The 16,001-nt window shown below is 37.0% G+C and overlaps 1 protein-coding gene across 1 annotated transcript in view; it reads left to right on the plus strand.

Moving 5' to 3' along the window:
- calcrla (calcitonin receptor-like a) overlaps positions 1-11,324 on the plus strand; it is a 30,767-nt gene extending 19,443 nt beyond the window's left edge. Inside the window, exons 2-13 of the mRNA XM_056265654.1 lie at positions 503-589; positions 2,957-3,119; positions 3,728-3,841; positions 4,590-4,702; positions 4,806-4,897; positions 4,991-5,117; positions 5,384-5,537; positions 5,634-5,694; positions 6,457-6,523; positions 6,817-7,035; positions 8,858-8,899; positions 10,729-11,324. Coding sequence (XP_056121629.1) covers positions 524-589; positions 2,957-3,119; positions 3,728-3,841; positions 4,590-4,702; positions 4,806-4,897; positions 4,991-5,117; positions 5,384-5,537; positions 5,634-5,694; positions 6,457-6,523; positions 6,817-7,035; positions 8,858-8,899; positions 10,729-10,947 — 1,437 coding nt within the window. The 5' untranslated portion in view covers positions 503-523 and the 3' untranslated portion in view covers positions 10,948-11,324. The remainder of the gene's footprint in view (positions 1-502; positions 590-2,956; positions 3,120-3,727; positions 3,842-4,589; positions 4,703-4,805; positions 4,898-4,990; positions 5,118-5,383; positions 5,538-5,633; positions 5,695-6,456; positions 6,524-6,816; positions 7,036-8,857; positions 8,900-10,728) is intronic.
- Positions 11,325-16,001: the final 4,677 nt, after the last annotated feature.

Here is a 16,001-nt window from a genome sequence, read left to right on the forward strand (position 1 = left end):
AAAATAACCCTTCTAGGGCTCAGTAGTGAATATTCAAGCTATTCACAATGGTTTTGCTGGCGATATAATTAAGCAACAATGATTTTATTAGACTCATTAGACTAATTTGCCCATTAGACACAGGGCAAGTGATGTGAATCAGTTTTCAGTGAATTTATACAGAACTCTGATTTCACGATTAATTTGGATCAACACACAAAAACATTGAAAAAAGTGTTTATATAGTGTGAACATATAATTACATATAGTTACATTGTACAAGCCTAACTTCCACATGTTCTTAATCGATGCTACAAGAACTGAAGTAACCATCAGAGACAATAGAGTTTTCTGTATGTATATTCTGTGCATATGTCTGCATGTTTATGCGTGGTGAGTGTGGGTCTATGTTTGCAATAGGCTAGAAAAGAAGACAAGTAGGCCTACTTCTGTTTGTGTCAGTAACAGTTTAAGAGCCCTTAGAACTGTGCACAGTGTTTTATTGACGTTACCTTCCTTGCAGATCGATAGTGGGTCACTGGAAATGCCAAAGAAGATGAAAGCTGGCGACTGGACGATTTGTCTGTTTCTGCTGGGATCTGTCACTGAGGTGAAAGATTATTTGCCACATGATTTTTATAAACATCTATAAGATATCTGTACCTTTAAAATATAAAGTGCTACAGTTATTACGTATTTTGTAGGCTAACCCGAAAGTAAGCATCAACCTGGTTCCCTCGACGCAATAGGATTTTTCCAGTGGCTTTTATATTATTGCAGAAAATAAGCTCTGTGACCAACAAAAGTGTGTGGTTCTTACAAGTTTTGTAGAAGTAAAAAGCTAAACGTAGGCTGTAAACAAACTACACCACCGTCACATTATTTCAACGTCACGTCCATTTAGCTTCCATCAACTCTTTCAGTCTTTACTTTACTCTATGTAACTTTTAGCGGCCTCTAGTGGTGACGTTTCAGATTGCAACCAAATTTTACAAGAGTGCTCGTGCTCGAACTCATAGACAATACCGCCTATTACGCAAATATCTCGGCGAATACTAGACGAGCTCGTTGGGACCATCTAGTTGAGCTGAAAAGAACCATATAAGTTCCATAGTTTTTGGTGGTGTTTTCGCTGAGATATTAGCAAAAAACCATCGGGCGCGCTGCAAAATTGCGGACGCCGGTGACGTCACGATCTCAGAAGAAAATCGCTCGTATCTCTGGAACGCAAAGAGCCAGAGAGCTCAAATTCGGGGGAGGAGGTCCCAGGGGAACCCTTGCCCGAACGCTAGAGTGGCGGGCCTCGGGGACGCCCCCTACCGGATCGCGGTTCGCTGGGACCCCCGATTTCGAACGGCTATAACTCGGGGAGCGAGTTGGACCTCGGGGGTGGGCTCGTTCGAAAGGCCCCGTCCAGCACTACGAACGATTAGAGTCTTGGGAATATTGATCAAAGATTGACTGAGATATAAGCCGAAAAACGTGCGCCTTTAACCGGACGTAACTCCCTGACCGTCTACAATAGACTGTATATAAGGAGAGAGGCTCGGGAGCGCGCATGCACGTCACATCCGTTGGATTTCGCGGTAAATCCGACCCGGAGACTTCACATAGAAATAGGAATACTGGCCTTCAGAGGTAATAGCAAAACTCGACAAGTGGATCATTTTAATGTGTGATTACAACCCCTTCACACACAGGCAATAAAAAAAGGATTCATTTTAGTAGAAAAGTTACATAGAGCACCTTTAAAAAACATTGTCATATGTTAGAACAGTTAGAATAATTTGCAAGAGTGTGATTATAAACACAATGAGGATGTAAAAGCAGACTAGTGAGTAGATGAGTTTACCTGTTCAGGGGGTTGACGTTTGACAACCTCTGTGGTGCCATTTAGCCATTTGTTAGCAAATGCCTTTTTCAAGACAGTTAAAAAAAATTAAAAATCATCTGGGGGTATTACTGATGTTTTTAATGTTGTAGAATAAAACATGAAAATATCTTGAGCTTGTGTTACAAACCTTATTATAGGCATTTAACCAAACACCCCATTGACCTCAGGACGATGGAAGCGGAGTGCTAAAATTCTAACTCATTTCCGGGTTTTGGCCTACAAAAATATGTCATCCCTGCAGCTCTCTATTACAATATAGGGTAATGTCTTGGATGAGTAAATGTCTCATAATGGTACATTATGTGTAACTGAAAGTGTTAAAAACAAATAAGAGATTAGGGGCCAGATTTACTAAACAGGGCAAATTAGCGTGAGAGCGCAATTGCAAAAAAAGCGCAGATGGGAGTGGAAAGATCTGCGTGTGATCTATTGACGACGTGCAAATGAAAGAACACAAGATGCAGCCGGATCATTTCCATAATGACTAACGCAATCTACCTAGAGCAGTGCAAATTAGCGCCTGGTTTAAGACATGCGTTTTTGGGTGGTAAATAATGGCGCAAATACCAGTAAATTGACTAGCGCAAACCTTAGTAAATCACCTTGCGTGATTCGTTTAAGTACTCTCCTCCCATAAAATGTTGCGTCTGAAAGGGAAACTCCTACAAATGCAATGCAATAAGGTCAGCCGCAAAAACAACTGTGTCCACACCTTTTCAGCGCTAATTTTTCACTGCGTTTGTTTAGGAAATCCTGACAGTAGTTTTGTAATGCCAAAAGAGGGTTTGCGCTGGCGCAAGCTGTTAGTAAATCTGGCCCTTGGACAGATTAGATGAGTTATTTAGCATATGTTTCAACAACAGTTGTTTTTAGAGTCTGGGGCAGGAAAAACAATACAATCTATACATTTAAAAAACATGGTAAAAGTTTCCACAAAGCATGAAACTCTATAGTGCCTATAATTGAAGAAACAACCACACAAGGCAGTATTTTACATGTACCTATCACTTACATCTCATCAAAGAAGCTTGTGAAATTAGCCTGTTCTTAGATATTACTTTTTAATGTGCCTGCTGTTTGTAGTTCATTGTTCTAGCCAGTCCTGAGGTGAACGAAAGCCAGCAACAACATCCTCAAAATGTGTACCATGACATCAGTGTTACCAGAAACAAGATTGTGACTGCACAGTTCGAGTGCTATCAGAAGATCATGAAGGACAACAATCAAGACGTCATACCAAGTAGAGGTATAGACACTGTACATATTAGAGTTTTGACAAGATCCTGTATCCTGACAAGGATGATTTTTTTTTTCAATGTTAAAACACTACTTTACAGAAATTCATTCTGCAAGACATACAGCAGCTTCAAGCCAGTCCAGTCTAGCCATATAGCCATTACTATTATGTCAAGCTAAATGTGTCATGCTAAATGTGTAATAATATATGATAAAAGTAATAATTCAATACAATTTTCAGGAAGCCCCTCATATACACTGCAAACTGTGACATACATTCTTGTCTAATTAGTACAGCAAGAACACACAAAAAAGCCTCAGGTGACTCATATTCATTGTTAAGGAGAGTGCATTTGGTCCCATTGGGTGGCAGGACAGCTGTGAAATATTCGCTCTGTTCCAAAACCTAGTGGGCTGCCTACTTAGCATCCTAAACAAGACACAACAATAACGGATTTGGAAAACTCTCCATAGCCTGCGGCAAACCAAAAGTGCATGGGGGACTAGATTTTGGAACAGGCGGATATAACTAAGAATAGTGATAATGATAACAGGAAGTTACGGTTTCCCAGTCTCCATAGAAACTAATAAATGTTTTGGGCTTTTTTCTATATTCAGCTGGCCCGGTGTGCAACAGGACCTGGGATGGATGGTTGTGTTGGGACGATACAGAGGCCGGCATCACCTCCGAGCAACACTGCCCTGACTATTTCCAGGACTTTGACCCTACAGGTGAATGTTAGAGATCAGTATAAGGTTCCTTTAATCTGTATAAAGTTCAGTCTGAGCACTTTCTGCTCACCTGCCTATAATACTCTTACGTCATCTTAGATTTATCCCAGCTCCATTACACCTCACTGTCAAATCATGCTAAAATCATAGGCCAAATGGCTATTAAAATTTTAAGACATATTTTCTGCCATGAAGAAAGAAGATGTGAAAGAAAGAGCATGTTTTCAATATTAAGATTTTGCAGTGAAGTTATTAAGTTACTTTAATAATTTCCAACACTTATCTTAAAAGGTGCTCAGAAAAATACCAGTAAAATAGTACTTTAGCCATTATTTTGGTCTTTTTTTGGAGGCTGAGTGTTGCTTTATATATTTTTTTTAAACATTTTAACCACTTTCACAGAACCAAACGAACACTAGAGAAAAGAAGAAAGCAAGAGGAGAAAAAATTATATTATATTATATTTTAGAACTAATAATGATATATAACACCCTAACACAATAAAAAGGTAAATAACTGTAGTGAAATATTAAATCAATAAAGCACACCACATACTGTATATAAGACAGGAGGATTATGACATGCCATACCTCAAAATGTTATTAAGAGAAGCTAATGTTATCAAGATATGGACTTCAGACATGCTGAACAGCTTCATTTTACAAGTGAATAAAGCTTTTCACTGTCTGGACTCCATATATTGATGCTTCTCACAGTAACATATTTTGATCTACTTCTACTTCTGCAGAAATGGTCAGCAAAATATGTACAGAAAGTGGGCAGTGGTTCTTGCATCCTGAGAGTAACCGGACTTGGACAAATTTCACCAGATGTAATTTGCACACTACTGAAGGACGAAGGGTATGAGCATAAACACTACAGTCACTTGAGATGAATATAAACACACATTTGAATGGGCTTGTAGTATAAACACTTCATGACTCTATTGTTTGTGTGATTGCAGACCGCAATGAACTTGTTCTACTTGGCGTTAATAGGTCATGGGCTCTCTTTAACGTCTTTGTTCGTCTCGCTAGGCATATTCTTCCATTTCAAGTAAGTGCAAATGTCTCTCTCACTATTGTATTCCTGTTTAATGCTCATCACAATAATTTTTATGTTATTTTGCTGTCTTTTTTGTGCTTATAGGAGTTTGAGCTGCCAGAGAATTACCCTGCACAAAAACCTTTTCTTTTCCTTTGTATTAAACTCCATCATCACTATCATATGGTTAACAGCAGTGGCAAACAACCAGGAATTAGTTCAGCAAAACCCAGTAAGTGTGTGCTGACACTATAAATAAAATAAAATATTGTTTTTTTTTTTTTTACTCACCCTTATGTCATCCCAAACCTGTATGCTGAAATTTTTTTTCCTGTAAGAAATTTGCATATCTTGCCATATAATGCAGGCTTGCGGGTTATGGGACAAAAGGGTGGATAAATGAAGGCAGTGTTTTCCTTTGATCATTTAAAGGCATTACAGTGTGTCATCAATCTGCTGTGCTAATCGTCCTTAAATGTCTGTGCTACTTTTATTCAGGTCAGCTGCAAAGTATCACAATTTATACATCTGTACATCTTTGGATGCAACTACTTCTGGATGCTTTGTGAAGGGATTTACTTGCACACTCTCATTGTTGTGGCAGTGTTTGCTGAAAAACAGCATTTAATGTGGTACTACCTTCTTGGATGGGGTGAGTTTTCGAATAAATCAAAGCATTTTATTTACGGCGTTGATTAAACGAACTAAACCTAACTTCTTTTGAACCATATCTTTTTTTAAACAACAGGTTTCCCACTTATACCCGCTACAATACATGCTGTAGCCAGAAGTTATTACTACAATGATAAGTGAGTATACTTGTTCTGTAGCTTTCAGGCAAAACATTTTTTTTTCATGCACTAGTCAACTTTGAGAATTAGTTTTTTCATAACGTGTTGGTTCGGTCTAATGGGAAAAAAACTTCAAAAATACACTTTTAAGTATTTATGTTATTGCACCTTATCTATTTGTGTCTGTAGATTTCAATTACAATACATATCTTAAAGGCTTCTTTCTGACAATGAGTTTTTTTCGTACACTGAGCCAGAAATCTCAGTAGCACGTGCATATGCCAAACTTTCCAGTTTTATTCCTATGTATATGCTGAAGGTTTTTACTGAGGGGTTTGTGCATATATATTTGCCTGTTTTTACACATTTTATTCCTAAAAAAAAAATTCTGGCTGCTGACAGTATTTTATGATTTATGGTGTGATAAAAAAGATATCCAAAATAGATTTCCTTTGCCAAAATGAAAACTTTATCCATTGTTCAGATTTCTGTTCTGGACATTTATGTAAATTAGTGCATATTTAAACATTGCATTTTAGAAAACTGAATGTTTACCATTCTTAATGTAATCAAACATCTGGGCAAGTATAGTGATACTTTTTATTTTTTATATTTCATTTATTTGTACTTTTATACGCTACACTCAAAAACTAAAGTTTTTTTTTAATAAGATGCTTACCTAAATCCGCATGAATTAAAGTAATTATTGCACAAAATAATACTCCTGTTTAAGGGATCAATATTGAACATTTGGCTAACCCTTGCCTTCCTAATCCACAGTTGTTGGATCAGCTCAAATACTTCTCTGCTATACATTATTCATGGCCCCATCTGTGCTGCACTGCTGGTAAGACATCTGGATGTTTTTGTCCTTTTCGTTTTCAAAACACATTCTTTTTGTGCAACATTAATTATAATCTTTGTGTATTGTTTGTGCAAATTACATCCAGAAGATTGTATTCACCAATCTGAATTCATTTTCGAGTAGCCAAGCACAATTTTTATATGTATCAGTACATCAAAAAAAAAAACAGCAGCATGCTAAAGCGTTTGAATATTGACATCTGACATGATCTGCCAGCCAGCTGAGATCCTTTGTCTTTGCTTTGCGTTTTCCAATCATCTTGCCTGTCCTTCCAGGTGAACTTGTTCTTTCTGCTGAACATCGTACGAGTCCTCATCACCAAACTGAAAGTAACACACCAAGCTGAGTCTAGTCTGTATATGAAAGCTGTCCGCGCCACCCTCATTCTGGTTCCACTCCTGGGCATCCAGTACGTTCTCCTCCCATATAAACCTGGGGGGCGCGTTTCCTCTGAAATCTACGACTACATCATGCATATCTTAATGCATTATCAGGTAAAATGCTGTCAAATAGTTATTATCAATCTGACATGTACATTCAGGGCCCAAAATTAATCTTTGCTACACTCTCCAATGGCTATAATGTATTTTCAATTATAGTTGATGGTTTGTCTCATGTCACTTAGGCCACGTACACACAGCAGTTTAATTTGTTTGTCAGTTCACCTTTTAGTGCTTAATCCTGTTCTGTACACACACAGTTCAGTAATTTATGGGAGTGACAACTGCATTCTACAACCGGATTAACAACCGCATTAAAACATTCTATGCAGTATGTATGGAACCGAATTGAACAATTAGTTGTTAATGGCATATTTAAACAAGCATCAGAGATGTGTCTCTCTTATGTGTGCGGTGCAAGAAAACCACAGGGAAATTGGTACGATCTTTGTCTCATTCATGTTGCTCGAAAAAACAATCAACAAGAAGAAGCTCATAATACACTAAGATAAATCCATGTGTTTTATATTTACAAGACCAAAATATGGCGACCTGCACCTGCCCAATTTAATGTCCCCATAAACTTGATCGCTTTATGAACCAAACCCAAACAACAAGCCCAAAAACGCTTATAACAAGTGGAAATGACTAAACTTCAAAAGCGCCCTCTGCGAAGCGGCTTTACAGAAACAGAAACAAAACATGACGCCTTTGTGAATGGTGGTTTAGTTAAAATTACAGAACATAAATAGTCTGTGGCCACTGTAATATTACTTTTGTCAAAAATAGTGGATACCAAACACACCAGATGCCAGAACTTTGCAATGGTTAGCTACCATGCTGTCAAGCATCACAATTTCGGGAGTGAGTCGTGTTCCGTACTCCCTTATTTAAATGTGGTTGTCACTCCTGAAACTTTACAACATGTGCGTGGCCTATATCAGCGAGGGTCAGACTATAATTCTCAATTATATTTGAAACAAATATTATTTTGCAGTTCCTAACTTTAATTATTTGCCAATGCCAATTTTTTCTTGTATTTTGCACTATTTTCCGTTTTGACCTAAGGTACATTATTATTATTATTACAAGACTGGATTTCCCATTCTCTTTATCTCTTTGACTGGCAGAAGCTCAGCAACCTATAATTAAATTTACTTTGCCATTAGTTACTTAAAAAACTTGTAAAGCAAATGACAACATAAGCTCTGTTGTTACTAGCCAGAGGGGAAAACTTGTCTCTTTAGATATTCTGCTTTTAATCACTAATCCTCGTATTGTTCCTAAACCATATTCTGTTATTTTTTCTGTGGTAAACAAAAAGAAAGTTTTCCACACTGGTCTTTTCCATTAAACAACACTATGAAAGTCCCGTAAAAAGTACAAGTGTAAGTCATTATTCACATTAATTTTTTTTAAGCTGAAGAAATAACGGCATAGCAAACGTATATATCCCTTTTGGGGGGGTGAACCATTCATTTAAAAAAACATCAGGCCACTTGCCTCTTAAAAGTCTGACTCCTGAACATTTATTCTGAAATTGGTAGATGTACAGCAACAAGAAAATAATAATTTGTAGTCTGCTGTGGAGAAAACAGCAAAGTGAGAAGCCTTGGACAGCTGGAACTGCTAGACCTAGCTGAATCGGCACAATGAATAATGCAACAAAACAGGCTTGTCATCCCAGATGACTCTTTGTGCACATCAAGAGCACTTGCTGCCAAAATGTGTCAAAACACAAGGGAGAACAGTACTCACCACCGGCCGAGAAATGATTAGTGAAGAGGTTGCGATATTGGAGATTATAGTTTAGCAATGCAAGATAGCAGTTTATGCGGATTTACTGCTGACGTGCATTTCTGATTGTATGTTTAAGGGACTGTTGGTGGCCACAATCTTCTGCTTTTTCAACGGAGAGGTAAGAGTTTACCCCACTGAAATGAAAAATGTCCTGTTTATCTTCACGGATTGTGCAACATCATTTTCCTTGAAAGCAGAGCTCAGATATGGAGATTCTGTATTGGCTGTGTATTTCTAAATCCTAAAAACATTGGCAGATGTCCACATGTACCAATATGAGAAGCCTGACTCAGAGGGAACCTGTCCAAATCATTTTATTTTAGAGACAATGTGGTAATGAGGCATGCAGAAGCTAATATGGATGACATTACCGGTCCGGCAGTTAATGCAGCCTGTGTGCTTGAATTGATGGCTGATGCTATGATGATATATCAGCTACAGTGTTTGCTGTATTGCTTTCAAAATGTATGACGAAAGGTTCCAAAAGGAGGTTTTCACAGCAATGGCTTAGAAGAACCATTTTTGCTTCCCAAAAAACCCTTAAAGGGGCTATATGTAGAATTCAGAGACCCTTGTTAATAGCGACACCGGTGGCCGTTTAATGAACTGCAGCCAACAACTTATTGCTTGTGCTCGCACTCGTGCACACGTAACATACAAGAGACTGAACGTGATTCAATGTCCCGATTTTGTTCTTTGCTCAGAAGTAAAAAAAAGTTGAATACCTTTACAGCTATATACTTTTAACGAACATCCAGATGCCGTCCACGCTGCTGAGAGCGACGTTTAGATGAATATGTAATGTGATGCACGCTTTCCTCTCAATAACAAAATAAACACACAACATAACTGACAGCGGTGAGAAAACAGCAGTTAAGAAAGCATTAGATCATGGTGATGTGGAGATGTTTGCACCAGCTCTGCAATTCACTGCCATCATGTCGATAGATGAGGTAATTACAATTACACTGTAATGATAATTTGATTATAAAGTAGCCTATATTTGAGACGACATTTGAAATAATCCCTTTTCTTAGCATGACACATTTACATTTCAGAATAGCTCTGTTGCCCTTATCCTGAACATTGTATAAGCATTCATTTCATGTGTCATTGAAAGAAAATCTCAGGAGTGCGTGTAAATGTCACATCCTTTAGATTTTCCCGGAAAAATCCTTCCCATAAAAAAACAAAAAAACTGTCTATAGGCTTTCATAGACAACCTAGGAAGTTAGGGAAGGTCTTGTTTTTAAGTTTTGTTACAAGCTGTGCACACATTGTCAATAAAATAGTGATTAATACATTAAAATTCTTACATATAGCCCCTTTAAGTGAACATTTTTTTCTCAGTGTATAGTATTTTAATAATCTGAAGAACCAACCTTAGTTTATGCAGTATACCACTGTAAAAATCAATTTTATAATAAATGTTTTACTGTTTTGAGTTTTGTTGCATGGCAGTGCACTATTTTAGAATTGATGCCAGACTTATATATAGTTAAACTTATAAATCGAATTAGATGACGCACTTTCAATTGTATAGTAATTGTTTTAATTTGAATATTCAAAAATATGCATTACCACATGGTTATAAAAGCAACATCATGATCGCTGTTTTAGCAAATATCAGCATATCTCTAAATTTCTAAATAATAAACTTTTATATTACCATTATATTATTATTTGCTAAATATCCATTAAAAACAACTCAATTGTGATAAATACAACTACAGAGAAATTAATCTTATGATTTTGGTCATGACACCCTCACCCCAAAATGGTGCCATGTGTTTAGAGATTTTATGTCTAAATTATCAATTTTATTTGATAAAACTAGTAAAAATGGATTTGTTACAAATGCTCAAAAAGTAGATAATGTATTATTCATGCTGCATGATAAGTGATGTACAGTATGTTCACTGAGATCATCTGTCCAAACTTCCCCAGGTCCAAGCGGTTTTAAGGCGGCACTGGAATCAGTACCGCATTCAGTTTGGAAGCACCATCACACAGTCCGATGCTCTGAGGTCTGCCTCGTACACGGCGTCCTCCATCACAGAGGTCCAGGGCTGTTACAGCATCGATGGCCACACAGAACACTTGAATGGCAAAAGCTGCAATGACATTGACAGCACCATCTTCAAACCAGAGAATCCCTTTGCCTGATGCCACTGAACGTGGCAGTATATATATAATATATTAATATAAACTGTTTATTACAGCGACAGTTACATGGCTGACTTGGACCTTTCTACTACAAATGTTCATAATTCACTGCTCATACTCTCTGAAGGGTGGAGAAAAGGCATTTCTCCGAGAATTTACACTGAAAAACATTTTGCTACCTTCATTTAAAGTTCATTGGACAAATACAAGCATTATTTGGCTGGTCTTTGTACTTCACAGTATTGTAGTTTGCTCGACTGCTGTCTGCAGTGGAGTTTGTGTAAATATTCAGCTCTTATACTGTATGTAATGCACTTCTTTGTCTTATAGGATTGTCCTTGTGATAAAAAAAGAAAGATAAATCTAATCCAAATGATGACCACACTGAGAAATGTATATTTTACTGAAAAAACAAAAACAAAACAACTATATATATATATATATATATATATATATATATATATATATATATATATAGTGTCGAAACAAAATTTGAAGAGGGTGCAAAAGCCAGTGCCGCTTTCTCTTTTATAACACTGATTTGGCAACTATTTTAATGTAAATCTAAAGACAGTATTAGCCAGCTGTTGTCTTTGTTTATTTGGACAAGAAGTCAATTGAAACTTCAGGAAGACATCAATAAGATTTAGTGTTTTTAGTATGCACGATTTTCAATTCTGATTGCTACATAAGTATATCTGTTATTTGACGACACAGATCACAAATATTGTGAGAACATTGTAAAGTAATTCAAAAACACCTGCTTTAGGGGCCCCTGAAAATGACACTGGAGATTGGACCATCATTTATGTAAGATTTCTAGCTTTAGTTAGAACTCAGTGTGAAGCCTTACAGTATGAAAACATGCTCATCACTTTAAAATATATTTCTCAATATAATCTAATTTATATGCCTAATTTTTTCACAAATAAATTTATACTATACATGCCACATTTTCAGTGTTTGACATATTTCTCAACATGCTTGTAGTGTTCAGTCATGTGACCTTTGAAATCAGGTACAATAATCCGCTACCAATGCTACTCATATTTCCTATAATACGCTTGGAGTGTTTGAGATATCGCTCTCTTGTGTCAAAGGCAGGGATTCAGAAGCAATCTGTGAATCTAAATAAAAAAAGAGGTTCCTGATATTTGACCCTGTGGCTTCTAAAGATGCTTTTAATTCTACCTTTCACTCGGCCTAAATTCAATTACATTCCATATGATTTAAATAATGCGCCGAGTGTTTATTTCCTTTGTCACAGAGTTACCTAAACTCACTCTGTTCTTCTCTAAGAAATCAGCAAGTTTTCATAAATAGTTATATTTTCATAATATCTGACCCAAAAATGGAAATTGTCATTATTTGCTCACCTTCCTCACCTTGCTCAACCAACATGCTGTTAGTTATTTCTGTTTGACAAAAGGAGAACTTCTGATGAATCTTATACGCCACTCTTTCCAATGATGTTCACATCTGTCTAACGTACCATTAATATCATTCAAATCTGACTCATGCACTATATTCTAATCTTTCTGAACTCCTACAATATTTAAATTTCAATCTATTCAACAGACTGAAATTCAATTCATTAAGAGTTCAATTATTTTGGGTCTGTTATGAATGAGCCAACTGATGTGGTTCATTAATAAGTGGAAAAAAAACCTCCCTGATATTGTCACATTATTTTTGGGTGACCTACTCATTTATGCTTTTGTCCATATTAAGCCATAAAAACAGAATTGATGACAGACAGGCAATGCTACAAAAGCAGGAATGTGCTTGTCCTAAATATGTAAATATTGTATTGTTAGCTGTAATCACATCTGAATATGTTATAGGGGTGTGCATTATACAATATGCACTGCATTTCTTCCACTATAAACAAGAAACATAACTCAATCTGGGTTCAGAACAAATCAGTATTAATATTGCAAATCACAGCATGTAAAAAAATGCCAATCAAACATCCACTCTATCGTCTCATCAAGTTCCGCAGTATCTTTTTCCTTGAATGTAATTTCTTTTTCATGAATGTGTGCCAATTACTGTTGCTCATGATGTTTTGTTATTTTTATGTTGTTTGTGATAATTGTTTAGTGAAAACAAAACACTCACTGCAGGACGGTTTATGTTTCATATATGTTGCAAATACATATTCGCTTGTCATTTTTCGACCTGGTATTTAAGGTTGTACTTTGTATCAGAATAGTTGTATTGTGTCTATGCTGCACCTAAATTCAACCACTACAAATGTTCTTTTCTGTATGAATGTAATTTGTCTTTTGTTCTCCTAAGGTGTATTCGTGTAACATTTATTTCATAAAATGTGGGCAGTTGCAATCATGTGTATCGTATTATTCTGTAATTATAGATTATTATTTTAAGTGTCTTGTTTGAATACTAATGTGTGTTTCATTAAAAGCACTGGGGTGTGGAACAGACGCTGGTCAAAATATAAAGGCACATAAAAGGTTCCACTATTCACACTGAACACGATTGAAGTTAATTTACTCAAATTCCAAGGGCAATCTAATGACGTCCACTCACAAAGCCATGTTCCTCATCAAACGTGTTCTTCAACTGCACACAATTCTCTAGGAACAGCTAAAGGCAATGCAAAAATGGCTAAATATTTAGGGGTCTTTTAATAGTCTTCACCATTTTAATCACAAATCACTGGTCAGGAAATTAACATGAATTGCACAAATACTGTAGATAAAGTAACTTAGCACAGAATAGCCTTTCCTTTTGTTTTCTTTAAATGTTTAAGCCGTGTGGGTAAATTTGCAGACAGCTTTTTACAGTCCGTGTTGGTGGCTTCAAATAGTTCATGAGTAGTTGAAAAATCGTTTCATTTGAGTTTAATTTAAAACCAAATATTCAATAAAGTGTTCAAATCTAGACAGAAGGCCAAAACCTCAAGCCACTTAATGGTTGTCTTTGCTATTTGATCAGGAGCATTGTCTTGTTGAAAAATACAATCTGATCGTTCCTTTTCAATTGTGGGAAGTAAGCCATTCTGCAATATTCCCCAGTACTCCGAAGCATTAAATGACTTTTCACAGTGAAGTAGCTCACCAGTACCAGCAGCTAAAAAGGCTCCCTATCGACACCTCTTCCTCCATGCTTCTCTGTGGTACACATGCATTTATTACTATATTTCTCATCAAATTTTCAAAGACACTGCTCTGGAGTATCACCATGCAACTCGTGTTTCATTGTGACTCCACACACACAACTTCCCATATTCTGACAAAAACTTTATTCCATTTTTGATGTTTTTCTGAGACAGCAGTGGCTTTTTAAGTATTGCAATTGCTTAAATTTACCGAATTTTCGAACCAATAATTTGTGGTTCAGACTAAAAGCTTAGAGTTTACCCATTTTTGGCTTGGCCCATTATTTATATATATATACAGGTCCTTCTCAAAAAATTAGCATATTGTGATAAAGTTCATTATTTTCCATAATGTAATGATAAAAATTACACTTTCATATATTTTAGATTCATTGCACACCAACTGAAATATTTCAGGTCTTTTATTGTTTTAATACTGATGATTTTGGCATACAGCTCATGAAAACCCAAAATTCCTGTCTCAAAAAATTAGCATATCATGAAAAGGGTCTCTAAACAAGCTATTAACCTAATCATCTGAATCAACTAATTAATTCTAAACACCTGCAAAAGATTCCTGAGGCTTTTAAAAACTCCCAGCCTGTTTCATTACTCAAAACCGCAATCATGGGTAAGACTGCCGACCTGACTGCTGTCCAGAAGGCCATCATTGACACCCTCAAGCAAGAGGGTAAGACAGAAAGAAATTTCTGAACAAATAGGCTGTTCCCAGAGTGCTGTATCAAGGCACCTCAGTGGGAAGTCTGTGGGAAGGAAAAAGTGCGGCAAAAAACGCTGCACAACGAGAAGAGCTGACCGGACCCTGAGGAAGATTGTGGAGAAGGACCGATTCCAGACCTTGGGGGACCTGCGGAAGCAGTGGACTGAGTCTGGAGTAGAAACATCCAGAGCCACCGTGCACAGGAGTGTGCAGGAAATGGGCTACAGGTGCCGCATTCCCCAGGTCAAGCCACTTTTGAACCAGAAATAGCGGCAGAAGCGCCTGACCTGGGCTACAGAGAAGCAGCACTGGACTGTTGCTCAGTTTTGCATGTTATTCGGAAATCAAGGTGCCAGAGTCTGGAGGAAGACTGGGGAGAAGGAAATGCCAAAATGCCTGAAGTCCAGTGTCAAGTACCCACAGTCAGTGATGGTCTGGGGTGCCATGTCAGCTGCTGGTGTTGGTGCACTGTGTTTTATCAAGAGCAGGCTCAATGCAGCTAGCTATCAGGAGATTTTGGAGCACTTCATGCTTCCATCTGCTGAAAAGCTTTATGGAGATGAAGATTTCATTTTTCAGCACGACCTGGCACCTGCTCACAGTGCCAAAACCACTGGTAAATGGTTTACTGACCATGGTATTACTGTGCTCAATTGGCCTGCCAACTCTCCTGACCTGAACCCCATAGAGAATCTGTGGGATATTGTGAAGAGAAAGTTGAGAGACGCAAGACCCAACACTCTGGATGAGCTTAAGGCCGCTATCGAAGCATCCTGGGCCTCCATAACACCTCAGCAGTGCCACAGGCTGATTGCCTCCATGCCACGCCGCATTGAAGCAGTCATTTCTGCAAAAGGATTCCCGACCAAGTATTGACTATTGAGTGCATAACTGAACATAATTATTTGAAGGTTGACTTTTTTTTTGTATTAAAAACACTTCTTTTATTGGTCGGATGAAATATGCTAATTTTTGGAGACAGGAATTTTGGGTTTTCATGAGCTGTATGCCAAAATCATCAGTATTAAAACAATAAACGACCTGAAATATTTCAGTTGGTGTGCAATGAATCTAAAATATATGAAAGTTTAATTTTTATCATTACATTATGGAAAATAATGAACTTTATCACAATATGCAAATTTTTTGAGAAGGACCTGTATATATATAGGCAAAAAAATATTGTTATTTAGTGTTAATTTGTAAATA

This window comes from Rhinichthys klamathensis, unplaced genomic scaffold (genome assembly GCF_029890125.1).
Source record: "Rhinichthys klamathensis goyatoka isolate OS25496 unplaced genomic scaffold, OSU_Roscu_1.1 h1tg000237l_1, whole genome shotgun sequence".
NCBI classification, from domain to species: domain Eukaryota; kingdom Metazoa; phylum Chordata; class Actinopteri; order Cypriniformes; family Leuciscidae; genus Rhinichthys; species Rhinichthys klamathensis.